The sequence below is a fragment of the Oncorhynchus kisutch genome, linkage group LG13 (assembly GCF_002021735.2).
Source record: "Oncorhynchus kisutch isolate 150728-3 linkage group LG13, Okis_V2, whole genome shotgun sequence".
NCBI classification, from domain to species: domain Eukaryota; kingdom Metazoa; phylum Chordata; class Actinopteri; order Salmoniformes; family Salmonidae; genus Oncorhynchus; species Oncorhynchus kisutch.
This window is the reverse complement of record NC_034186.2, coordinates 26,073,592-26,100,316: the sequence shown is the minus strand read 5'-3', so window position 1 is coordinate 26,100,316 and position 26,725 is coordinate 26,073,592. Positions and strand designations below refer to the sequence as shown.

The following is a 26,725-nucleotide window of genomic DNA, read 5'->3' as shown; positions in this document are numbered from 1 at the left end:
CGTCTGTAAGCTGTTAGTGTCTTAACGACCGTTCCACAGGTGCATGTTCATTAATTGTTTATGGTTCATTGAACAATCATGGGAAACAGTGTTTAAACCCTTTACAATGAAGATCTGTGAAGTTATATGGATTTTTACGAATTATCTTTGAAAGACAGGGTCCTGAAAATGGGACGTTTCTTTTTTTGCTGAGTTCATGTTCCACTTTTCTCCTTTTTTTCCTTTTTCCTGCCAGTTGTGGAAGATCCTCCTCAACTATTTGTGTGAGATTTTTTATTTATTTATTTTTATTTCACCTTTATTTAACCAGGTAGGCTAGTTGAGAACAAGTTCTCATTTGCAACTGCGACCTGGCCAAGATAAAGCATAGCAGTGTGAACAGACAACACAGAGTTACACATGGAGTAAACAATTAACAAGTCAATAACACAGTAGAAAAAAAAAGGGGAGTCTATATACATTGTGTGCAAAAAGGCATGAGGAGGTAGGCGATTAATTACAATTTTGCAGATTAACACTGGAGTGATAAATGATCAGATGGTCATGTACAGGTAGAGATATTGGTGTGCAAAAAGCAGAAAAGTAAATAAATAAAAACAGTATGGGGATGAGGTAGGTGAAAATGGGTGGGCTATTTACCAATAGACTATGTACAGCTGCAGCGATCGGTTAGCTGCTCAGATAGCAGATGTTTGAAGTTGGTGAGGGAGATAAAAGTCTCCAACTTCAGCGATTTTTGCAATTCGTTCCAGTCACAGGCAGCAGAGTACTGGAACGAAAGGCGGCCAAATGAGGTGTTGGCTTTAGGGATGATCAGTGAGATACACCTGCTGGAGCGCGTGCTACAGATGGGTGTTGCCATCGTGACCAGTGAACTGAGATAAGGCGGAGCTTTACCTAGCATGGACTTGTAGATGACCTGGAGCAAGTGGGTCTGGCGACGAATATGTAGCGAGGGCCAGCCGACTAGAGCATACAAGTCGCAGTGGTGGGTGGTATAAGGTGCTTTAGTGACAAAACGGATGGCACTGTGATAAACTGCATCCAGTTTGCTGAGTAGTGTTGGAAGCCATTTTGTAGATGACATCGCCGAAGTCGAGGATCGGTAGGATAGTCAGTTTTACTAGGGTAAGTTTGGCGGCGTGAGTGAAGGAGGCTTTGTTGCGGAATAGAAAGCCGACTCTTGATTTGATTTTCGATTGGAGATGTTTGATATGAGTCTGGAAGGAGAGTTTACAGTCTAGCCAGACACCTAGGTACTTATAGATGTCCACATATTCAAGGTCGGAACCATCCAGGGTGGTGATGCTGGTCAGGCGTGTGGGTGCAGGCAGCGAACGGTTGAAAAGCATGCATTTGGTTTTACTAGCATTTAAGAGCAGTTGGAGGCCACGGAAGGAGTGTTGTATGGCATTGAAGCTCGTTTGGAGGTTAGATAGCACAGTGTCCAAGGACGGGCCGGAAGTATATAGAATGGTGTCGTCTGCGTAGAGGTGGATCAGGGAATCGCCCGCAGCAAGAGCAACATCATTGATATATACAGAGAAAAGAGTCGGCCCGAGAATTGAACCCTGTGGCACCCCCATAGAGACTGCCAGAGGACCGGACAGAATTCCCAGATGCTGGGATTTTCATGTTACTGTGAGTTGCCTAATATATCATCAGTTCTCAACAACTCTGTACCACATTGGAAGATATGTTTTATAAATAGATTAAGAATTATAATCAATGTTGTATAAGTCTGACAATATAGGCCTAATAAATCCTTCCAAATATTACATTTTCTTTTAAAGGAAACATTGACACAGCTGTTAGCATATTGATTTATTTATTTAATTCTTGCATAAAAGTAGGTAGTATATACAATTACCACTATTCATAAAATCATTTGTATACTTGGTGGAATGCAGTTTTAAAGAAAATGCACATTATACACAATTCCCATATTTTTCTCAATGTACAATAAACAGTTTGAAGATACATGTAAACTACTCCTTCTGCCTTGCCCTACTCTGCAAATGGATTGTGTTGTAATCAGCCATTTAAATTTATTTCAGGGGGCACAATTTTATTTTGGACTGTATTTTGATCCAGAAAGCAGGATAGAGTGGTTGAGTGAATGTTGTTTTTACTCTATAGATGAGGGTCATTTTATCAGCAATGTTGTAAAATGCTAGAGTTCCTGCCTTGTGATCCAAGAACAGTCCTATTCTCCTAGAGGACCAAGCAGTTAGTTGAATCTTTTTCTTATTCTCACAGACTTGGGCTATATTCCAGTCCAAACTCCAGGATTGTTCATAAAATTCTAGAAATTTGGAGAATGCATCAGGGGGGCTGAGTTTTTTTTTCCTGTTTATCCCCTTATATGATACAGCTATGATAGCCTGTATTCCATCCCATTCAACCTCCCAGTAACAGCGCCCTGTCAAAGCCTCTCTGCACATTACCACAGGCATGTTATCAAATCTATCTGGGTGGTCAGGATAAGGTAGTGCAAAATCATTCCATCCAGCCACTTTGTTGTCCCTAGAGAGAAGGAGGTTTTTATGTGCAGTGTTTTGGTCCAATGTGAGCTGACAGGCATCTGATGGAGAGAAAGCAGATATGATGAACCAGAACAAAATGACCTGTTCTCTGTCTGTCTGTCCCAGTACAAAACAACCTGATCTGTGTCTGTCTGTCTATACTGTACTTACATTTCAAAAACTCCTCTCTTGTTGTTGGTTCTTTACTCTCCACACACTTGTCTGTTACCTGGGGTAGAGCTAGAGGGATACAGAAATAATTAACTACAATAAATAATGTTACATGGTCTCAAGCTCAGCTGTGATTGTGCTGATGGGATTTTTGTGTAAATGTATGGTGAAAATGGACTCACGTGGACAAGGCTTTGATGCCTGCAGAATATGAATATCCTGTACTGTGGGAAACAGAGATATAGACCTAGTGAGTATAGCAATGTAGAGTAATTCTATACAGATTCAGATATGTATACAGAAGGTCGTGTTTATTACTTTTGTATTATTAATTTTACTCAATTAAATAAATGAAAGCTATAGATTGGTCAGTGGAGATGGTTTGAATGTAACAAGGGATTTGACAAGTCTGGTTTGTTGCAAACCTTTTTTAGAGATGTTTGCAAAGGCCCCTTCGCAGAAGTCCTCCAATCGCTGTTTCAGCTCAGCCACAGTTTTCTTCACACCTTCAAAAGAGACTTGCTGACTCACATTGATGCTGGATGTGTCTCCATATCCAGGGAGGGCTGGGACAGATTGACATCTCTAAAGACACACACACACACACACACACACAATCTTCATATTCAAGTTGGGTCCTGAGTCCTGTCAGATTCAAAGTGGAAGAAAGTACCAGGGGCATTCCGTGTGAATTTGGCCCCAAAATCATAATTTGTTACAAGAGTCATCGCACCCAGGAGTCTTGTTAATGCCAATATTACCTGGAGGAAAATAATAAAATCTTCTGTTTTTAACAACTGCTCAAGCTCAGTATCTCTCCTCCTCAGCTCTAAAATCTCCCTTTGCAGTTGGTCAATCTGCTCCTCAGCCGGGCCAACAGCAGCCTTCTCCTGTGATCTGATCAGTCTTTTCACATCAGAGTACCACTTCTCAACAGAGCAGATTATTTCAGTAAAGACCTTGTCACTGTCTTCCACGGCTATCTGTGCGGAGTACTGTTGGGACACACACACACAGACAGAGAAAGGAGCAGTCTCAATTTGAATCAGGCCCGACACGCAGCTCTGAACACTGAATTTATCAGATAATTGGAGCAGAGTTTGAGTTGTCAGCTGTTGTAGTTCTCTCATTAATACTCACTGTGAGAGACCTCATGGCCTGCTTCAACCACAATAGTTCCTTCTCTTTCCTGGCGATTATTTGCTTGTATTTCCTGTTTGTCTCCTTCAGTTCATTCTGTAGAATCAAAACACTCATGAGTAAAAGGTGCATGGGATTGGAATCAGAGGGCATACACTTTATTAAGTGGAATGGCACTTTAAACAGTAAGGGTGGACTGTTTATTCTTTACGGTTTTGATAGCTGTTTGCACTTCAGACTCAAAGTCCTTTCCTTGTTAGTGTTGATACTGATGCATAAACTGCAGTTTAAATTCAGCAATTTTATTCCACATACATTTTCATACACAACATGTAAAAACAGCATACCTGTTTTGCAGTGCCTTCAGCTGCAGCTGAAACTGTTTCGTGGCCTTTGTGTACACCCATCAAACACTCATAACAGATACAACGTTGATCAGTACGGCAGTAAACTTCCAGTAGTTTGTCATGCTGAGAGCAGATCTTCTCCTGAAGCTGTATGGAGGCTTCCACAAGTGTGTGTCGTTTTCCAGGGTTGAGTTTGTCATGAAGCTTGAGGTGTGTTTCACAGTATGAGGCCAGACACAGAAGACAAGACTTAATGGCTTTCTGTTTTCTCCCAACACAGACATCACACTCAATATCCCCTGGTTTAGCATAACAAGGAACGTGAGGGTCAGCTTGGAACTCTTCAATCTTCTTCAGTCTTTCCACTACCTCTGCAAACATGGTATTTTTGCTCAGAGCAGGCCTTGGGGTGAAGGTCTGTCGGCACTGAGGGCAGGCGTAGACACCCATGCGGTCATTTAGATCCCAATAGTCCTTTATACAGCCCATGCAGTAACTGTGTCCACAAGGAATGGTCACAGGGTTCTTCAGTAGATCCAGACAGATTGAACAAGAGAATTGGTCTTCCCCAAATAATGCATACGACTCAGCCATTTTGTGGCCGAGAATAATGTATGTAATGTGTGTCCGGGCTGGTACGAGGGGAAGTGCAACTATCTGAATTCCAATTGGTTTTGAAAAATTATACCGCTGAGGGGTGTGGTTTTATCAAGATCTCCAACTGGGGCGTGAAAGATAGTTTCTCTTCTCTCAGAGAAACTAGCTACAGTACTATTTTCCTTTGCGTCTTATGGTTGCTACGGAGAACGTCCACTTCAACAAACTCACATACAAACCCTGTACACCATTTTCCACTAGATAGCTCAACCACAAAGTCAAAATTATAAAAGGGTTTAAATCGTAAAAACTCATGAAAACAAACATTTGCTTTTTGGTCTTAATTTAAGGTAAGGGCATAGGCATAAGGTTAGCAGTGTGGTTAATTTTAGGTTTAGGGATAGTTTTAAAATCAGATTTAAAAAAGATACATTTTGGCAATAGGCGGGTTTTAGGACTTTGTGGATATGGTAACTAGTGACGACCCAGTTCTCCGGCTTACTTTTTGATTGACTGTTTTATTAGCCGCTAGGAACGGGAATTTTGTGGAGTCGACCAATGAAACGAAAGTATTGCACCACTGTAGTTAGATAGAGAGCGCAAGGGGCATTTTGTAGCAGTACGGAGATCTCTGATACGATGCATCAAATATCTTAGTGGTAAGTACATTTGAGCTAAATTTCTACGATTTCAAAGCGAGTGTTGACAGACTGACAACGGAGCCTTTTTAGTGGCTGTCAAACTCTCATTCAAATGCATGGCTTGTGTTTTTGAGAGCTATCATCCTCAGCCTCATACTAGCTAGGTGCCAGGCTGTCAACTAGCTAGCTACTAGCACTGTCCAGCAGGCCCATCCTTATCATAGCATGGGAATGAGAACAGTTCATGATAATGTAGCCCAACATTGACAGCATTCGATCAAAATAAAGACCAAAATATGTATTTTGGGGCGGGGGCGGGCGGGGTAAACACAGAGGGTCTCGTGTAAATTTGTATTAATGAGTTAAGCTTTGAATGATGGAAACTTACTACACCTGCACCACTACACTCTACTCCTTGAATCAACATCATCAACATCAATAATGGACAACGAATACAAAGCAGGCAGCCCATATATCCTTACAGTGGTTTTTAGAATAGTACAGTAGCCCAAAGGTAGTTCTTCTGAAAACGTTCCATGTGACCACATACTTTTGGTGGTGAGTAAAAAAACGGTGTGTTTTTGTGTCCTACCAGCCCCAGAATGAGGAGTCATCTGTTTCAGAGACATGGATAAATATGAAAAGGTGAGGAAGATTGGGGAGGGCTCCTTCGGGAAGGCAATTCTCGTCAAATCCAGGGAGGATGGAAAACAGTATGTCATCAAAGAGATTGGCATCTCCCGGGTAAGCCACAGAGAACCGTATATGACATAATTACAATTTAGCCCTACATGATGTTATGGAAATTATATTTCACCCATAATATGATATTATCAATGTCTTCCTTTTCCTCTCCATTTGTCTCACTTTCTATGGCAGATGTCTAGTAAAGAGAGACAGGAGTCCCGTAAAGAAGTGGCTGTTCTGGCCAACATGAGCCATCCCAACATCGTCCAGTACAAAGAGTCCTTTGAAGGTAAACAACAACCTGTGCACCATGCAGTCCAGTGACCTGAGTTCAGAGGTCAATAGTCAGCAGTGATGGCCAGAATGCCTCTATGCCTATATCAATTTCCTTGAGACTTTAGGGTTGTAATATACAGAGCCCTTCACCTGTGGTATGATTTCTGATGAAGCAACGTGATCAATCTCAGTTGATGTGTGAGACTTGGCAGCAGCTTCCAGAAAAGAAGTAGATTATCTGTCTGGCTCATTAATGAAACTAGAGCTAGACAGACCTCTCCCTCCAGATTCAATCCTGTAGTGTGTGTTTAACTTCAGCCTGGCCAGGGAGATCTAATAATTAGGTTTATGTGTCTTCTAGCACAGTGTAACACAGACAGGTTGGTTGAACCAATGCTTTCTCTCTGTGTGTTTTCTAGAGTGTGGATGTCTGTACATCGTAATGGATTACTGTGAGGGAGGAGACCTATTCAAGACGATCAACTCTCAGAAAGGAGTGCAGTTCCCTGAGGAGCAGGTAAAACATAAGAGGCAGGTGAAAATGCCCCCACAGACAGATTTTTGTCATGGATGGATGGATGTTATGAACATGCGTTTGACTCTGTCTGTATCTTTATAGATCCTGGATTGGTTGGTGCAGATATGCCTCGCCTTGAAGCATGTACATGACCGTAAGATCCTCCACAGAGACATCAAATCACAGGTAAATAAGAAGTTAGAGACCCTGTCCCCTGAATTTTGAGCATACTGTAGTACACATTACTCATCATACTTATATGGTTTGGAACTTTTAGAACATATTTCTGACCAAAGATGGAACCATACAGCTAGGAGACTTTGGGATTGCCAGGGTGCTGAATAGGTGAGTCATACAACATACTAAAGAATCTGTCCCCTGTTTAGTGAAAAGGGGGCAACTTCTTTGCAATGTTCATCTCCATTTCAGTAACTCCACAATCCTCTTTCTCAGTACTGTGGAGCTAGCCAGGACATGTATCGGGACGCCATACTACCTGTCACCTGAGATTTGTGAAAACAAACCGTACAACAACAAAAGGTAACCTGCACCCATATCTGGTTGAGGGGGCATTGTCTCATGATGGGATGTGAACTTTTAGGATTCTCTCTTTGTGCATGTCAATGTGAGTTTGTAACTACCATTTAAAAGGTGCAGAGTTGAATCATTTAATTTGTCACACACACTCAGAATAATGCAGAGTCATTGAGTCAATGGCTACACCACTATGATTATGTAATGGTTTCATGTATAGCCTTTATGGAGTCAACTTCCTGGCTGGTGTACATCCAGAGTCCTGGGCAGGACACCTGTATTGATTCTAACCTATTTAAGTATGCATCATGTAATCTAATCAACCTCAGTTACATGAGTCTGTATTTGTCTTAATGAACTGTAGCATGCAGCCTCACACTACAGCAGCCTATGGTTGTCTTCTTGTTAACAGAAGTGCCTTTCTTTCCACGTTAGCTAATGTGTAGAAAAGCATCTTTAGCAATAATGTATGTGCAATACTGTGTGAGCAAGAATGTAATGTACCAATCCCAGAGAACTTATCCCTCCTCTCTCCATCTGTATTCTCTCTTTCTTTCCCTTTCACTCCTCCAGTGATGTTTGGGCCCTGGGGTGTGTCCTGTATGAAATGTGCACGCTAAAGCATGCAGTAAGTATTTGTGTGTGTGTGTGTGTGTTTAGGTGTATCTTAAAGTCAGTTACAGAGTGAACCTGGGGCAGGCACAATATGAACGCTCACTCTCTCCCATATATAATGCATGATGATTCTCTCTGGAGTCAGTTGTGTTTCAGATAGTCTTTTTTAATGGCTGATCATATCTGCTGAGCATGTGGTCTGTTTAATTCTAAAAAGGTCTAATAATATTAATTACATTTATACATTTTGAGTTATTAAGGAGACAATCTTATCCAAAGCGACAGTCACTTTAAGAATGTTTACATATTCTGCATTACATCTCATATGTATTCTATTCTACTGTATCTAAGTCCATGCCGCTCTGACATTGCTCGCCTAATATTTATATATTCTTAATTCCATTCCTTTACTTTAGATTTGTGTGTATATGTTGTGAAATTGTTAATTGCTTGTTAGATATTACTGCACTGTTGGAGCTAGAAACACAAGCATTTCGCTACACCCGCAATAACATCTGCTAAATATGTGTATGTGACAAATAAAATTTGATTTGATTTCAACTTACATTAGTGAGTGCACACATTTTCAGACTTTTGTACTGGTCCCTTGTGGGAATCAAACCTATAACCCTAGCATTGCAAGCACCATACTCTACCAGCTGAGCCACACAGGACCACTATTCATAATGTCAGAAGAGGCCATTCGTGTAATCAGTCATTCCCTTTGGTTGTGTCTGGCTTGCTATTTTAGTTATTAAGGAAGTATACCGTGTGTGTTCCCTCTTAGTTTGAGGCAGGTAATATGAAGAACCTGGTTCTGAAGATCATCCGGGGCTCGTACCCCCCTGTGTCGATCCACTACTCCCAGGACCTTCGCTCTCTCATGGGCCAGCTGTTCAGACGCAACCCCCGGGAGAGACCCTCTGTCAGCTCTATCCTCGACAAACCCTTCCTCTCCCACAGAATCTTCAGGTTCCTCACCCCAGAGGTAGGATACATACACACACACACACACACACACAAGGTCCCAGGGACTGTTAGCCCTTTGACAGTATGATACACACACTGTGAATCTAGTCTTTTCAGCACAACAATATGACGTTTGGTTTTCTCCCATTCAGATTATCGCTCAGGAATTCAGCCATAGCTTCCTCCACAAGCAGCCTAAAGCAGGTGTGGCGCAGGCGGCATCAGGTAAACACACACACCACATAAAATGCTAACACATTTGAATGAATACACATGCCTCACTCTTACACCAAGAACCTCAACTTTGTAATGTAGTATCTTTCTTACCCTCTCTAGCCAAGCGTCGCGCCCCTGCTCCCATGCCTGTAACTCCAGCCCAGAAGATCACCAAACCAGCCGCCAAATATGGAGTGCCTTTAAATGTCAGGAAAGCCTCAGATGCAGCCATGAAACCTGCAGAGTGGAAACCAGCCGTCAAACACAAGATGGTTAGTACTGGAAGAGAGCCAGTGGCGTCTTTCAGCCTTCTCAACAGGATGATCCTATACTGGCTGTGCATCGTTGTCTACTGCCCCTCCACTGAGACAGATCTATTCATATTGGTTATGAATGTGTGTTATGAAGATGTCTGTCATGTTACACCTCAGTGGGACATGGATGGGCGTGTGTGTGTGTGTCCTCTGAGTCTGAACCCCAGTGTTATATGTTGCTCAGGCCCCCGTCCCCCTCCCAGCAGTACCCCAGAGGAGAGTGAGTCGAGTGGAGGAAGAGAGGAGGAAATATGAGGTAGCTACAACAGAGAGAGCGCCTCCTGTAACCTGTATTAACCCCTGCATCTCCTTTTCTTCCTTCCATTACCCCACCCACATAAAGTTCCCTCCTGACGTACATCCTTTTTCTTCCTCATCATCACTCATCCAAACAGAGTGCAGCCCCCCACTTCTCCTCTTCCAGACAGTTTGAATAGCCCTCCCTCTTTCTCCTAACCTGCCTAAAGAGTGCTCTTTTTCCCCCTCCTTGTATACCTGTTCTATAGCAGTGAACCTCTTGCGTCTTAGTAAGTTCGTGGTTTCATGTTGACTATTGTGTTTACACTACAGGAAGGTGCCAGGAAGAAAAGGATGGAGCTGATTGAGAAAGAGAGGAAACAGAGGGAGCAGGTCAGCTGGGTGTCTAAGCATTTGATATACTGTATTACATCTGAAATATTAAACTTCAGATTGTTCATCTTTATTTGTTCTTCAGATGTTTCTGTTGAAGGCTGGACAGATGAAGAGATATGAGCGGGAAAAGGTGAGTCAAATTGAATGTTATTTGCCACGTGCTTCGTAAACAACAGTTGTACACTAACAGTGAAGTGCTTACTTACGGGCCCCACAACAATGCAGAGAGAAAAATAATCTGAAAAAATAACAACACAAGGAATAACTACACAATGAGTAACGATAACTTGGCTATATACAGGGAACACCAGTACTGAGTCGATGTGCAGGTGTATGAGGTAATTGAAGTAGACGGGTACATATGGATAAAGTGACTAGTCAACAGGATAGCTAATAAGCAATAGCAGCAGCGTATGTGATGAGTCAAAAGGTGGCCATTGCAGAAAGTCTAGGTAGCTATTTGGGTAACTATTTAGCAGTCTTCTGACTTGATGGTGGAAGCTGTTCAGGGTCCTGTTGGTTCTAGACTTGGTGCATCGGTACTGCTTACCATGCGGCAGCAGAGAGAACAGTCTCTGACTTGGGTGGCTGGAGTCTTTTGACAATTTTTAGTGCCTTCCTTGACAGTGGGGGTAGTATAACTGTAAACAGTAGTTATTTACACTATGTAACATTATGACATTAGAGTAGTGACGATCAAACTTAAGCATTTCATGTAATGCTTATAGTGACTAGTGAACTTTGACCCCCAGATAAACCGGATCAACCGAGCTCGAGAGCAGGGCTGGAGGCACGTCCTGAGCTCTAGTGGAGGCAGCAGTCCAGAGAGGAAGGTACAGAATGACCCCCCCCCCCCCAATCATCATCTACTGTGGTTTCACTTCATTAGTCTCACTACACTGGAGATGTTTTATCATCAATCAAAGCTTCTCCTCTCTAACTCACAGTCTTATCTGTCCCCAGTGTTTTGTAGGAGGTGGTGGTATGATGGCTGGGTTTGCAGCTCCTGTCCCAGAGCCCCTGCTTCCTGCTCCATGTCCTGTCCAGGGCCCCACCCCAGGCCCTGCCCCGCTCTCCCCTAGCAGGGGCCCGTATGAACACTACCATGCTGCTCTGGACCAGCTGGCCAAACCTCAGCCCAAAGAGGGTGCCAGAGAGGGATTCACAGCAGGAGGAGACACTCCTGTTAGGTGGGTTCAGCCATCATTTCCTTTGGGTAATTTATTGACTCAGGTGACTGATTGTGTTGTTTTGTATGTGTAAGGGGTGTGCCAGCTGCTGCCAGCTCAGTGCTGCCCAATGGCCCTGCTCGTCTCCCAGACCCTGATGTGGTGAAGAGAGAGCTACGGAGGCTAGAGTATGTCACCAAACAAACCCATGTTAGCAGGTCCGTGGTTGGTCTCAAACCATTCTAGAAAACATTACTCTGTCTCTGACTGGCAGTAAAAGCTTTGCTTGATATTGGATCATATTTATTAGTTATTCCTTACGTTTTATCAATACTAAGTCAATTAAATAACTTCCTCTCCAACTGTCTCCAGGCAACGGGGTCACGCAGCAGCTGAACGGGCAAATCAGGTTCAGGAGTTTCTGCAGCGTAAGAGAGATGCCATGCTGAACAAGGTCCGCGCTGAGGGACAGCTGGTACGTTTTCTCCTTCCTGCCCCCCATTTCTATACTTCTGCTCACTGAACAATAGGATGGCTCTATAAAGTCTGTTAAGTTCTCACAAAAGATAACGGGGTTGTTGTATGGTCATGGTTAATAACCAAAGTGTCGATCTGGAATCAAGGTTGAATTGCATGCTTACCGGAGTTTGCAGCACATTTTTATACATGTGAAATGTGGTTGAATTGAACGGTGAACAGGGTGCCCGGCAAAACCTGGCAGCCATCTATGGTCGGTCCAGCTACAGCAGGCCCAAACCCAACAAAGAGGAGGAGGTAGGAGCCCAGCTCTCAGCTCTGGATGTCCAGCCGGCCTCACCCCATCTGATCCCTCACTCATAACAACATGCCTGGGTTTGGCTTGCCCTCTTCAGTTGTGTCTGCATGACACTACACTCAGACACATCCCCTTAAAGGAATAATCCACTTAAAAACTATCTTTTTGTATTTTGTTCATTAATCGACTGTTGATACAGTCCCAAAATGTTTTGCATGTCAGCAATCAAGTTTTCAAGATGGGCTTTCAAAAAGCAAGTTGTCACTTGCCAGATCATCATGATGCAAAACACTCTTGAAAACCTGATTGCTGACTTTCTTAATATTTTGGGACTGTATATTTTTTGATTGGATTATTCCTGTAACTCTGCAGTCAAAGTCACCCAGCAGCACCTCCCAGTGTCCGACTCCCTGTATTGCATGTACTGTGTCACCAGGTGTGTGTGTCAATGCACAAGTGTGATTCAGACCTCATACATTTGGTGCACCAGTAATAGCTTTTTATCCCCTTTCCATAACATATTTTTGTGCACATTATATGTTGTCCCTTTTTTTGAGCATTTTTTTTATGGAATAAATGAATCTCAAGTAACTTCCTTTTTAGGTGTTTGAGTAACCCAAGCATTGTTTTTATATATTACACCAGTGTCTTTCTTGCAGTATCAAGTATGTGGATGACTGATTTTACCTCGGTTCTTACATGTCATTTGTTATAGGAAACCATTTTAGTGGATTATTTTGTCATCTGCTTGTGTATGTTGTATAGCTTTGTGTCATATGATGTGTAACCTGTGTGAGTCTGATCCGTGCTGTAGCCTCTTAGCAATATGTGAACTCTTTGTTTGTATGTTAGTATAACTTCTGCAGTTATGTTCTCAGGAGTACCTGTCCCGGCTGAGGCAGATCAGGCTACAGAACTTCAATGAGAGACAGCAGATCAAAGCACGCCTCAGAGGAGTGAAGGTATCCTTCCACCCTTTTAGAACACATCAGCATAACATCCTTTTAATCAGCCTCTGAACTTCTGTTATGTTTTGGCATTTTTGTTTGCGGGTAATGGCGGCATCCTCTGGTTGTTCGGGTGATCAATCCAGTACGACAGTGATGGCTCAGACAGCAAGGAGTCCTGTGAGGAGACAGAGCTGAGGAGAAAGAAGATTGAAGCCCTGAAGGCCCAAGCGCAGGCCCGTGCTGCTGTGTTGAAGGAACAGCTAGAGAAAAAAAGGAGAGAGGCCTATGAGAGAGAAAAGAGAGCCTGGGAGGATCACGTAAGTCCCCATACTCCTCAAGCTCATCTGCTACAATTGTACAGCATGTGTAGGATTAAAATCACTAACATTGATTGTGGTGTGTTTTTGTCAGCTTGCAGCTCGAGGCGTGAAGGTGGGAATGGTAGCAGGAGGTGTAGCAGTAGAGCTAGCTCCTCCCCCTCGGCCTGGCCCCTCCCTCCCTGTACAGGACGTTGTAGCTAGAGCCCAGCCTGCATCCAAACCCTCCACCCCTGTCATCTCCATGACTTCTGCTCTGAAGGACGTGGGAGCAGTCAGTAAACACTTAAAGCTTTCACAGTTATTTTCCTCCATTATTCCATTTTTATTACACATGCTTTCTTTCTCCCATTTGTCTGTCTCCCAGCAGCTTGCGTCTGTGCAGAGCTCTTTTAAAGATGACTTTCCTAAAACGGACGTCATTAAGGTGAGTTGGGTCAATAACTTCCAATACAGCACAGTGCTGCTTCACAAAATTACTATTTTACACTGAGGCTAGTTGGTTGCAGTGCCTTTTGGTTTATAGTAAGACAGTGACTATATGTTTGGTTTTATTGGTGATTTCTTCAGAGTGAGAAGAAGGAGATTCTCCGGAGACTGAATCAGAACTTGAAGGCCCAGAGCCCTGAGGAGGAGGTGTCAGCCACACCCTCAGAAGAACTATGCCCCACCCCCCAGCAGAGCCAGCCTATCGCAGAGGAGAGACCGTCCTCTGGTGGGGACAGGAAGAAGTGGGAGGCTGTAGCTCCGTCTATTCTCTCTGTAGCTCAGCAGACTCTAGAAGAGACCTGTATCAGAACGACTGGTGAGTTATACCATCTGTCTCCTAGAGCCGGACTCTTAAACAGAATCGTGTTCGCTATAGAAAGGACTAGGACCTGTTTGAATTGCTGGATTGACAAGAACCCCTGGATCCCTACTCTCACCATTTTGATTCTGAGCTCCATCTCTCTTCCTCTCCTTCTCCCCAGACTCTCAGGCTCTGTCTCCAGAGGAGAGACCGTCCTCTGGTGTGGACAGGAAGAAGTGGGAGGCTGTAGCTCCGTCTATTCTCTCTGTAGCTCAGCAGACTCTAGAAGAGACCTGTATCAGAACGACTGGTGAGTTATACCATCTGTCTCCTAGAGCCGGACTCTTAAATCAAATGTATTTGTCACATACACATGGTTAGCAGATGTTAATGCGAGTGTAGCGAAATGCTTGTGCTTCTAGTTCCGACAATGCAGTAATAACCAACGAGTAATCTAACCTAACAATTCCAAAACTACTACCTTATACACACAAGTGTAAAGGGATAAAGAATATGTACATAAAGATATATGAATGAGTGATGGTACAGAACGGCAGTACAGTATATACATATGAGATGAGTAATGTAGGGTATGTAAACATTATATTAAGTAGTATTGTTTAAAGTGGCTAGTGATATATTTTACATCAATTTCCATCAATTCCCATTATTAAAGTGGCTGGAGTTGAGTCAGTGTGTTGGCAGCAGCCACTCAATGTTAGTGGTGGCTGTTTAACAGTCTGATGGCCTTGAAATAGAAGCAGTTTTTCAGTCTCTCGGTCCCTGCTTTGATGCACCTGTACTGACCTCGCCTTTTTGATGATAGCGGGGTGAACAGGCAGTGGCTCGGGTGGTTGTTGTCCTTGATGATCTTTATGGCCTTCCTGTGACATCGGGTGGTGTAGGTGTCCTGGAGGGCAGGTAGTTTGCCCCCGGTGATGCGTTGTGCAGACCTCACTACCCTCTGGAGAGCCTTACGGTTGTGGGCGGAGCAGTTGCCATACCAGGTGGTGATACAGCCCGATTGTGCATCTGTAGAAGTTTGTGAGTGCTTTTGGTGACGAGCCGAATTTCTTCAGCCTCCTGAGGTTGAAGAGGCACCGCTATAGAAAGGACTAGGACCTGTATGAATTGCTGGATTGACAAGAACCGTGGATCCTTACCCTCACCCTTTTGATTCTGAGCTCCATCTCTCTTCCTCTCTTTCTCCCCAGGCTCTCAGGCTCTGTCTCCAGAGGAGAGACCGTCCTCTGGTGGGGACAGGAAGAAATGGGAGGCTGGATCTCCGTCTATTCTCTCTGTAGCTCAGCAAACCCTAGAGGATACCTGTATCAGGACCGCTGGTGAATAACCTAGATGCATGTATTCCAGCACAATATCTCCTACATCCAGACTATATCTACATGTATACTAATAGATATCTGTTTGTGTATGTTGTAGAACAGACAGTGGGTGAGGTCATTCGGATGGATGTGCTACAGGACGGCGCCCCTAGAAAAGCATGGGGGCGGAGCCCGGATTCTCAGGTGCTGAGAGTTCTACAGGAGGCGGACCTTCAGCCTCTTACCCAGCTGCTGGGGAATGTCAACATCTGTGAAGAGAAACTCACTGGCGAGTCCTTAATATACCCATCAACACACACTTACCATTACCAACCACATTCCGTACAGACTCAACGTCTAAGTGCTAATGATTCTGATTGGTTCCCATTCAGACAACTTGAATCAGACGGCTAAGATGGTTGGTGTGAGTGGAACTAAGGAAGTGATGCATTCAGAGGCAAGCCCACCTGCTGTGATATCTGTCGTTAAGAACACAGAGGTCCAAGATCAGGAAGAGGGGACGATCTCAGTAGACGTGACGGGTCAGGAGAAGAGGCAGGCTATATTAGAAGAGATGCTAAAGACCCCACCCAAACCGATAGAGATGGAGGGTGAGGGAGTGGGTTACATACTATACAGGTTGTCAGATACTAGCAATCTTCATCCAGAGACATGCAGTCAGTGTATTATATAACACCACCTAAATCACTCAGTCAGTTGTTCTCTTGTTCTCTCCAGATCCAGCAGACTTGGAGTCAGTGGTCCTGGAGGAGTGCCCAAAGCAGGCCTCAAATTCACCAGCTGGAGTAGTGCAGGCCTGGGAGAAACGAGCCCTGCCGCTGGGGTGAGGGTTTGCTGGCTCCCCACTGGAGCTGGATTACAGAAATCTAATCCAAGAATAGGTTTAGTTAATCAAGACCTAATGTGATTTACATTGGATTAAAAACCTGTACCTTTAAACTAACATGTGACTTGAACTGTAATGAAGCCTTAGACATAATATTAGTATTTTTTTTTGTTGAATTTTACCCCCTTTTCTCCCCAATTTCGTGGTATCCAATTGTTCGTAGTTACTATCTTGTCTCATCACTACAACTCCCGTACGGGCTCGGGAGAGACGAAGGTCGAAAGCCATGCGTCCTCCGAAACACAACCCAACCAAGCCGCACTGCTTCTTTAACACAGCGCGCATCCAACCCGGAAGCCAGCCGCACCAATGTGTCGGAGGAAACGCCGTGCACCTGGCGACCTGGTTAGCGTGCACTGCGCCCGGCCCGCCACATGAGTCACTGGTGCGCGATGAGACAAGGATATCCCTACCGGCCAAACCCTCCCTAACCCGGATGACGCTAGGCCAATTGTGTGTCCGCCCACGGACCTCCCGGTTGCGGCCGGCTGCGACAGAGCCTGGGCGCGAACCCAGAGTCTCTGGTGGCACAGCCCCTAGACCACTGCGCCACCCGGGAGGCCCGCTTAGACATAATATTGAGTGTTTAATTTATGTAACTCCATGTATCCTAAAATGTAATCTACGTAATTCCCAAAAGCAATTATAATGAGAGGACCATAAACAATAACTAGTAATACTGCATACTCAAATCTCACCTTTCTGATATAATTGCTGAGGTGTAGTCACTTTGGAGGACACAAGCTCAAGTACACAGTTCAAATATGAAATATATTTTATGACGTATTTCCTATTCAACAAAATTGTATGAATAAGACTTGAAATTGCTCATCTGCTTTCTTAATATAGTATAATCAAATTAGAAAACCACTAACTATAAGATTTGTATGTTTAGTGTTTAGAAAATGTGCATATTTTCTCAAGGTCTCTCTTGATCAAAACATCCACCCCCTCACTGCTGTGAACGTCACACAGATCTCTATCTTGGCTTCCAAAACTAATTAGGAACTCACTCTCCTTTAATCTCATATACATCTTGTACATCTATGACAAACAAAGTGGAGTTATTTTAGATTACTAGCTATAAATTGACCTCTGAATGTGCTGCTATAGTGGTGAAATAACGCTCTCCTGCTGCACTACGGTGTAAGGATTGCAGGCATTTGCTTTGTCAGTGGTTGGTACATATGGTTCAGCCAGGAGTTGATGGACAGTTGGAAGGGCAAATTAAATGGTAGGAGGGACATCCCAGCTTCAAGTGGTTTCCAGATTTCACATCCTAGATTTCACAAAAATATACTGTGTCTGTGGGAACCAGATCGATTTATAATTGAAAATGTCAGTCGGAACTGGTACCAGAACCACGCAGGTCCCCTAAGGGGTGTTGACATCTAAGTGGTTTTAAGAAATGTTCATGAAACTCAATTATCAAGAATTATGTCTTGATTTTGTATATGATTCTCCTATTAGGCCACCAGAGGGCAGAGTAACACCAGCAGAAACCAAAGAGGTTGGGGAGAAAGCAGAGAAGCAACCTGAATCCTCCGGTAAGCTGAGAGAGACACTTCTAAAACTAAACTGCCTTTGGTGTCCCATACTCACCTCCCTCTCTCCCTCTAGGTATAGCACCTGTGTATGAGGAACCTCTGTTTGTGAAGCTGTGCTCCTCGCCGGCCCACCGCCGTACTGCAGCTCTGGTTCTTATGTCAGCCCAGTCGTCCATGGAGGACTCGTCCTCTTCTCTAGCCTCACGCTCACGCTCCGTCTCTCCTCTCCGCTCCAAACACCACAACGCCCTCCTCATCGGCCTCTCCACCGGCCAGTTTGATGCCAACAACCCAAAGGTGAACAACACTTCTCCTCAAGGAGACTGGAGATAAGAACTAAGGAGAATGAATGGATGTGGAATTGCTAAATAATTATGAATAACTATTAACATAATTGCACTGTTATGGTGACCCTGAACATCCTCTTATAATACAACACAACACAAGTAACAAGCATATTCTCCTTTTATAAAATGAACAAACAACATCTTTCAGAGGTGAATGAAATTGGCTGGTTAATTTCTATCAGCCAGTATTCTATATCAATCACATGACAGGATCTGTACCTTCCATTTAATATGATCTTTTATTCTATCCTCTAAGGTGATGTTCAGCTGTAGAGGATGTTTAGGAAATGTACTCTGACCCTTCTGCCTGTGCCTGAGAAATGTGGAGGTTCTGTGGTATTTTTAGGTTTTGATTCAGTCTTTATTAATGAAGGGCTTTGGAATAGAGCCAGTCATATTAATCACATGGTCTGAAGAAGGCATGATGAGAGAGGCTATTTATCTTCCTGCATTTTTCATAACATCCATCAGGGACGAAGGAGAGAGGTGCAGAGAGACACAGGCGAAGCTCCCTGTTATTTGTTTGTAGGGATGGGTGTGTCAGAGCTCTACCTTTGATCCGTGTGTGTACTCTGGTCCAGCTTTGAGCCCTACATGTATGTGTTTTCAGCAATGGCTCTCCCTGGACAAAGCGTTATTAATGCAATTCTTCCACATCCCTGATGTGTCATCATACCAGAGGCCACTCCACTGGCCAGCCTCACGCATGCACACACACCTGCACACATGTCCTCGAACATGCTCCAACTGATACCTCAACTGGCCCCAGGTTAAACATTTAAAAAATCTTTATTTAACTAGGTAAGTCAGTTAAGAACAAATTCTTATTTTCAATGACTGCCTAGGGGTTCACTTGTTCAGGGGCAGAACGACAGATTTGTACCTTGTCAGCTCGGGGATTTGAACTTGCAACCTTTTGGTTACTAGTCCACCGCTAGTCCACCGCTCTAACCACTAGGCTACCCTGCCGCCCCAAAAGGAATTTGATTACAATTTGATTAATTTCCTTGATGTTCTGGGCACCTGACTTGCACTATAACTTATGGCAAAAAAACTAATCCTGTTGCAAACTTTAAAAAAAAAGTAAAGTTGGTGCTAAAAATATGCATCTGTGATATTTATTTAGTCATGGTGGGTGTGTGACCGGTGCTTTACTGTTTGTCCTCAGATGCTGCGTACCTGCTCTCTACCAGACCTCAGCAGACTGTTCAGCTCTCTACAGGAGGCAGGAGGGGCCAACGGGGCGGTTGCCCCTGACAACGACAACAATCTGGATATAGAGGACATGGAGGAAGAGGAGGAAGAAGAGGCCAAAGAGGATGAACAATCAGAGACTGAAGAGTAAGATACTCATTGCACTACACATGCGCACACACACAGTGAGTATATGTAGAATACAAAGAAACCCAATTTCACTTCTCTGTTTTGTGGAACGTCCTTTGTGCAGTTTGAAAACATGACGTGCTATGAGTACTATGAGCTGTGTTCTCTCAGTGTGTATGAGGATGATGACTTGAGGGAGCTAAGGGCCTCCATGGAGAGACTCCTGCAGGAGGAGCGCAGCGAGGAAGATGAGGGGGGATCTGGCTCTAACTCTGGTAGTCCTCCAGAGGAAGAGGGAGGCGATGGCTTTAACGGCAACCCTGCTGAGGATGAAGATGATGAGGAGCTGAATGGGATGGCTGTGGATGAGGAGGAGGGTTCTAATGGGAGTCCAGGTGATGAAGAGGCAGGACACACACTCACCAACGGCCTGGAAGAAGAGGAGCACCACAGCAGTGAGAGCCAGCTCAATGAAGAATGGCAATCGGGTACATTAGTAATCCTTCCTTCATCCACATGCACAATACTGTAGCTACAATGCATGCAGCCAGAAGCAGATTGTTAATAGGATTGTGTGTGAACAACAGATGACAGTGGTGAGGAGGAGGACGGTGCGGCTGAACAGCAGGACAGCATATTCAGCCGTCTGGAGGAGCTGCGGTTTAACCTGGAGCAGGAGATGGGCTTTGAGAACTTTATAGAGGCCTACAACAAGATCAAGGTATGGATGGGACCTGCTTACCCCCTACCCTCCTGAAGTCATTCATTATCTATCATACAGCAATTACACATGGTCATTGAATTTTCATGATGTCCTTGTACCATTAAAGGCAATTCATGAAGATGAGGATGAGAACATCGACATGGGCCCCGACATGGTACTGAACATCCTTGGGACTGAGCACCAGCACCTGTACCCCAACATCCTTCACCTGGTCATGGCTGATGGAGCCTACCAAGAGGGTTAGTATCAAGAGGGTTAGAGTGAGTGAGTGAGTGAGTGAGTGAGTGAGTGAGTGAGTGAGTGAGTGAGTGAGTGAGTGTGTATCCCACCTTCTCTTATTCCCCCTTTGTTTTGATGGATCTCTTTTCCCTCATGTTTAAAGCACGGTCCCATATGTGTTTTTCTATTAATTGTTGTGTTCAGCCAGTATGCTGATTCCCTCTTAAACAGGTTTTCCCAGAGTGCTAGACTGCGTGAGCGAGCCAATATACCCTTTAATCTAATCTGCCCAATCCTATTCTCCCCTAACGCCCCACGGGCTCAGACACTTAGGGACTATGTCGACGTGAAACAAACCCTAAAGACTCTGTCTGTCTCCCCCTCACTCCCCCGCCTCACCCCTGTGCCAAGTCAACTGTCATATGCTGGGGGAAGGGAGGGGAGAGGGAGTGTTTAATTTGTGTCTGATGGAACAGAACGGAACTCCACCAGGACATGAGAGCAGAGGCTTCAGACAGCTCTCAAGCTCTCTCTGGAATATCTCTATGCTCTCTCTTTGTTTTGTTCTCTCTAACACTTTGGATAAAATTAACACTTGTCTCCCCCCTAACCACTCTATTCTGTGTAGATGTCCAGTGCTGGTCTGTTTGTCTCTAACAGCCTTGCTCCCTCCCTTTCGATCCATTTTTATTTGATCTGATGTGTGACTCAAGCCCTTCCATTTAGGCAGAGATGCTAATGTTAATGGAACCAGGCAGGAGGCTTTCTCTCTGAAGCTCAAGGCTTCTGATTTCAAACTCTTTTTACTCTGCTGCTCTACTCTTGGAGTCTGCCTGTAATGGGAATTAGTCTAACCTGTCGCTGAAGATTAGAGCCTCCATTGATTCTTAAAGGGTTACATGTCTGAATGGAGTGTGTTTGACTGTTGGGCCTAAGGGGGTGATCCTGCTGAATGTTGTGTTACGGTTGTTTTGTCTTGTAGGGTGCCAGATTCACACCTTTTATAGTGTTCAGGGTTTAAGGTCACTGATTTGCGATTAATGGAAATGTGAATTTAGTAATAAAGACTGCAAAAGTGATGTGCTCAGCTTTTTGCCCAGCACCTCAGATTAAGAAAGCTGATTTGACCTGGGGCTCTGAGTGTACTCAGCTGTACTCAACTCATGCTACAGCCTATCTAATGACTCATTGGTTTTAACATGCAACTTCACATCTCTCTCTCTCTCTCTCTCTCTCCATCCCCTCTTCCTCTTTTAGATAATGATGAATAGGGGATATGTGTCCAAGCCACTGGCAGCTTCTGACAATCTGCTAGCCATCTGATGTCTTCCCAAGGTGCACTGCATGTGGTAGACGACTCTGCGTGGAGGGTTGGGACCATAGATGGATCTGGGAGGGGTTGGAGCCAGGCTCTGGCACAGTTGCATGATTGAATAGGCTATCTAGTACACTGATGTCTGTATTTCCTACTTCCACTTCAAACACCTGACTCACTCTTTTTTAACTTCATGTTCATATGAAAGTGCATTATCAAGAAATACTTTCTGGTAACCAAAGTTAAATGGAAGGTTTCGTCAAACATAAATCTGTCTGTATCTGTTGGAATATATTCATGGACCAGCACCATATTAAATGGTCAATTTAAAGGTCAAACAGGTGATTGTACATGTGATATTCCTAATGCTGGGGTTAGGACCACCCAGTCACCATCCTCACAATACAAACCAGGTCAACTTCTATAAACGTGCAAAACATATTTTCCATAAAAACCCGTTGGACCTCCTTTTTTAAATTACTTTTTCATACAGCTAAATGTTATCTAATGCATTTTCACATTTCTTACCTGTTCCGTTAACCCCAAAATATGTGTTCAGCTCAAAAGAAAGATCACTTTTTGTTTAAGGATGTTGGCATGGTAGCAGCTGCAAGGGACTGCTACTTGTTTGCTTTATGTCAAGTCAGATTGTTACTCTGTTAAGAGAATTGTAAAGATATAAATTACTGGTAATGATTTTGATTTTAAAGCGTTATTCTTATTTGATAATAAAGGAAATATTGTAAATAAATGCTTTTTTTCTAATCTTTGTTTTGATTTAAGTCTTGTTTGGTGTTTTACTGTATGCATTTTTGCATGTTTGTGTATGATGACTCTGCATAGATCCATTACGCACAAGAAGGACTAAGGTTACATTTCAGACTGCTGCGTTTTCAAAAACATTCATTTTTATTGAACTTTTCTCAGAAGTGTGTGTGTGTGTGTGTGTGGTGGCTGGTGATAATTGTAGCTCTTGCACAATCAAGCTTTGCCAGCCACTGTATGACGGATCACTATGTTGTAATATACTTTGTGACACTGCATGTGGTGAGCCCTACATATCTACAGGCAACTCTCTGAGGGTTGACTCTCACTGAAGGGGGCAGGAGGGGCCTGTGTTGTCCTGTCCATCAGGAACCACTGTTCAGCTGCGATCAGACTACAGTGGGAGAACCCTACTGTGGATTTCCCCTGACCCAAGGCATACTAAATGACAAAATTCTAATAACAAATATTCTCAGACTACAGGGACCACTATAGTCCCTGTGCCCAAGAAAGCGAAGGTAACCTGCCTAAATGACTACTGCCTGCAGCACTCACGTTGGTAGCAATGAAGTGCTTTGAAAGGCTGGTCATGGCTCACATCAATACCATCATCCCAGAAACCCTAGACCAGCTCCAATTTGCATACCGCCTCAACAGATCCACAGATGATGCAATTTCAATCGCACTCCACACTGGCCTTTCACAACCTGGACAAAAGGAACAGCTATGTGAGAATGTGGTTCATTGACTACAGCTTAGCGTTCAACACCCTAGTGCCCACAAAGCTCATCAATAAGCTAAGGACCCTGGGACTAAACACCTCCCTCTGCAACTGGATCCTGGACTTCCCGACGGGCCGCCCCCCCAGGTGGTAAGGGTTGGCAACAACACATCTGCCACGCAGATCCTTAACACGGGGGCCCCTCAGGTGCGTGCTTAGTCCCCTCCTGTACTCCCTGTTCACTTACGACTGCGTGGCCAAGCACAACTCCAACACCATTAAGTTTGCTGACGACAACGGTGGTAGGCCTGATCACCGACAATGATGAGACAGCTTATATAGAGGTCAGAGACCTGGCATTGTGGTGCCAGGACAACAACCTCTCCCTCAACATGAGCAAGACAAAGGAGATGATCGAGGACTACAGTAATGACTCAAATTCACATCGACGGGGCTGTAGTGGGGTGCGTTGAGTTTAAAGTGTCCACATCACCAGCAAACTATCATGGTCCAAACACCAATAAAGTCGTGAAGAGGGCATGAAACACCAACACCAATTAACAAGACATTACAAACAACCACAAATCAAGACTTGACAAACATTCAAAAAGTACACAATACAGACAATTAAAATACCTGACAGGAAGCACATTTAACATTCAGTTGATGCTTTCTATTTCCTGTCCAGTCATATGGTCTATTGCATTAGATGTTATTTTATTATATCTTTCTTTGCTGCAGATGACCATATAACTGGACAGTACTCTAAGTATGATAGGACCAGGGATTGACCATATAACTGGACAGTACTCTAAGTGTGATAGGACCAGGGGTTGACCATATAACTGGACAGTACTCTTAAGTGTGATAGGACCAGGGGTTGACCATATAACTGGACAGTACTCTAAGTGTGATAGGACCAGGGATTGACCATATAACTGGAAAGTACTCTTAAGTGTGATAGGACCAGGGTTTGACCATATAACTGGACAGTACTCTAAGTGTGATAGGACCAGGGATTGAATCACATGATTCAGTGTGCTTGATGTTACATAATCTCAACATTTTCTTGTAACAGCATCTTAATAACAATATTATCTATGTATTCTGACCATGATAAAGCTGTGTCCAACATGACGCCTAGTAGTTTTTCTTTCCTCACTTGCCTCTACATGCGTTCTCTTCATCAACAAATTCAATTGGGGATCATCAGCAAGCATATATCTTGAACCAAATACAATACATTTCGTTTTAGAAATGTTCAACACCAATTTGTTCATTTCAACCCACTCAGACACCATTCTTAGTTCACTGCTTAGTACATCTGTTAGCTCATTACATTCTGACGCTGTGCTATACATTGTAGTCGTCAGCATACATGACCATTCTTGCTTTGTTCATTACTGAAGATAAATCATTAGTAAAGTTAGAGTAGAGAAGTGGGCCTAGGCAACTTCCTTGAGGAACACCACAGTGTATATCTTTACTGTTTGAATATCTAACATTAAATAACAATTTTTGCCTTCTCCTGGATTGATAGCTTTCCATCCAGGATAGAGCTGCAGACTTAAAACCATAACATTTGAGTTTACCTAGTAACAGTTCATGATCAATTACATCAAAAGCAGCACTGAAATCTAGCAACACTGCACCAACTAACTTCCTGTCATCCATACTCTTTAACCAATCATCTGTAATTTGTGCTAAGGCCGTACTCGTAGAATGCCCTTTGTTTGCTTGCTGGAAATCCGTTATCAGACCATTACATGAGAAATAATCCTTGATTTGTACAGATACAATTTTTTCCAATAATTTACTTAACACAAGCACAAGCAAGTAGACTATTAGGACCAGTGAATGCAGATGTTTTATCCTTGGGTAGTGGAATAACCTTTGACTCTTTCCAGACTTCTGGGCACACCCCATACATCAAGCACTTATTACAAATATGAGCGATTGGGGTAGATATTTAGTTAGCTATAACTCTAAGCAATTTGGCGTCAAGATTATCTGTACCAGGTGACTTGTCATCCGAAAGAGACAACAGCGTCCTTTCTACCTCTTCCCTTTCTCCTTGATGAAATTCGAACCTGCATTGCCTCTCCTTCATGATACACTCTTTTATAAGGGTACATTTATTTATTTTTAATTTTAATTTTACCTTTATTTAACTAGGCAAGTCAGTTAAGAACAAATTCTTATTTTCAATGACGGCCTAGGAACAGCGGGTTAACTGCCTGTTCAGGGGCAGAACGACAGATTTGTACCTTGTCAGCTTAGGGATTTGAACATGAAATCTTTCGGTTACTAGTCCAACGCTCTAACCACTAGGCTACCCTGCCGCCCCGGGCCAGTGATTGACCATATAACTCCACAGTACTCTAAGTGTGATAGGACCAGGGATTGACGTGGAGCCATCAGTTGGAATCATAGCATTCCTCAATTTGTCAACTTTGACTGGAAAATATTAATTCAACTAGTTAGCAATGTCATGTGGTTTTGTAATAAATATACCCTCTGATTCAGCAAAAGAGGCAGATGTTTGAATTCCTACCCATAATAGTGTTCAAAGTTTTCCACAGTTTTTTCCCATCACCCTTTACTTCATAAATTTTGTGCTGATATAATCCCTTCTTCTTTCCTTTGTTTAGCTTGGTCACAAGATTTCTTAATTTAAAAAAAACTTTGCTTATCAAACAGAGTGCCAGATTTATCTGCTACTTTTAAGGCATTATAACGTTGAATCATTACATTTCTCAGCTTATCATCAATCCATGGGGCACCGTTTGACCTCACAGTGCATTTCCTTAAAGGGGTATGCTTATCAGCTATACTCATAAACAAACTTAGTGCCATTTCAGGATAGTCCTTACTGCACACTTCTAACCATTGCACATTATTAATCTCATCCACAAATGAGTCCTGATTGAACCCTCTGTAGGACCTTGGGTAGATTACCTTAGGGCCAGCATTTGGTATTTTAGTTTTCCTAGTGAGTGCAACCAAGTTATGATCACTGCAACCTAGTGCCACTGATACAGCTTTAGAACAATGTTCTAACTCCTTGGGAGGGAGGGTGAACAAATCAAGTTTGTCATACCTTAGATATGCTATGTCACCTCGTTCTCTTGCAGCCTTCATGGCTGGTATTAGTTCCTTTCTTATTTGACAGACTGCATAGAGAAATCCTCATTGATGAAGATGAAGGACCCTTTAAGACGTTTGGCTTTTTCAATGACTGCAAGTTATCCTTGGACCTGAGAAATTTCACTACAATTGGCCTGGGTCTGGTTCCATTGGCACCACTAGTGACCCCTGGTTTCTCAGACCGGTGAGCACGTTCCAGCTGAAC

The 26,725-nt window shown here is 43.5% G+C and overlaps 2 protein-coding genes across 11 annotated transcripts; one reads left to right on the top strand and one right to left on the bottom strand.

Moving 5' to 3' along the window:
• Window positions 1-1,809: 1,809 nt before the first annotated feature.
• On the bottom strand, window positions 1,810-5,010 carry LOC109902703 (tripartite motif-containing protein 16). Of its 3 annotated transcripts, none has more exons than XR_004202354.1 (7): window positions 4,184-5,010; window positions 3,837-3,932; window positions 3,458-3,691; window positions 3,122-3,341; window positions 2,879-2,920; window positions 2,697-2,765; window positions 1,810-2,584 (listed from the first exon to the last, which is right to left on the bottom strand). XR_004202354.1 is itself a non-coding variant. In XM_020499292.2 (7 exons), the coding sequence occupies exons 1-7, from the start codon at window positions 4,775-4,777 to the stop codon at window positions 2,049-2,051; spliced, it is 1,731 nt and encodes a 576-aa protein (XP_020354881.1). In that variant the 5' UTR covers window positions 4,778-5,007; the 3' UTR covers window positions 1,810-2,048. The 3 variants fall into 3 exon arrangements, 2 of the variants coding, with proteins under 2 accessions (XP_020354881.1, XP_020354882.1); XM_020499292.2 differs by having other exon boundaries at window positions 3,122-3,281; window positions 4,184-5,007; XM_020499293.2 differs by having other exon boundaries at window positions 2,468-2,584; window positions 2,879-2,915; window positions 3,122-3,281.
• A 311-nt stretch (window positions 5,011-5,321) lies between these two features.
• Window positions 5,322-22,638, top strand: nek1 (NIMA-related kinase 1). 8 transcript variants are annotated; one of them, XM_031785877.1, is made up of 36 exons: window positions 5,322-5,439; window positions 6,017-6,165; window positions 6,301-6,397; window positions 6,804-6,901; window positions 7,004-7,087; window positions 7,179-7,246; window positions 7,355-7,441; window positions 8,009-8,063; window positions 8,838-9,038; window positions 9,172-9,244; window positions 9,356-9,507; window positions 9,734-9,805; window positions 10,120-10,179; window positions 10,265-10,312; window positions 10,935-11,015; window positions 11,146-11,372; window positions 11,447-11,569; window positions 11,724-11,826; window positions 12,051-12,125; window positions 13,005-13,088; window positions 13,220-13,393; window positions 13,488-13,667; window positions 13,764-13,820; window positions 13,964-14,198; window positions 14,365-14,493; window positions 15,398-15,526; window positions 15,624-15,794; window positions 15,898-16,116; window positions 16,244-16,349; window positions 17,883-17,959; window positions 18,033-18,256; window positions 19,475-19,647; window positions 19,801-20,117; window positions 20,217-20,350; window positions 20,460-20,592; window positions 21,830-22,638. In XM_031785877.1, exons 2-36 carry the CDS (start codon window positions 6,049-6,051, stop codon window positions 21,841-21,843), a joined length of 4,377 nt encoding a protein of 1,458 aa, XP_031641737.1. In that variant the 5' UTR covers window positions 5,322-5,439; window positions 6,017-6,048; the 3' UTR covers window positions 21,844-22,638. The 8 variants fall into 8 exon arrangements, with proteins under 8 accessions (XP_031641737.1, XP_020354886.1, XP_031641736.1 ...); XM_020499297.2 differs by having other exon boundaries at window positions 13,761-13,820; window positions 13,964-14,118; window positions 14,414-14,493; XM_031785876.1 differs by having other exon boundaries at window positions 13,761-13,820.
• Window positions 22,639-26,725: the final 4,087 nt, after the last annotated feature.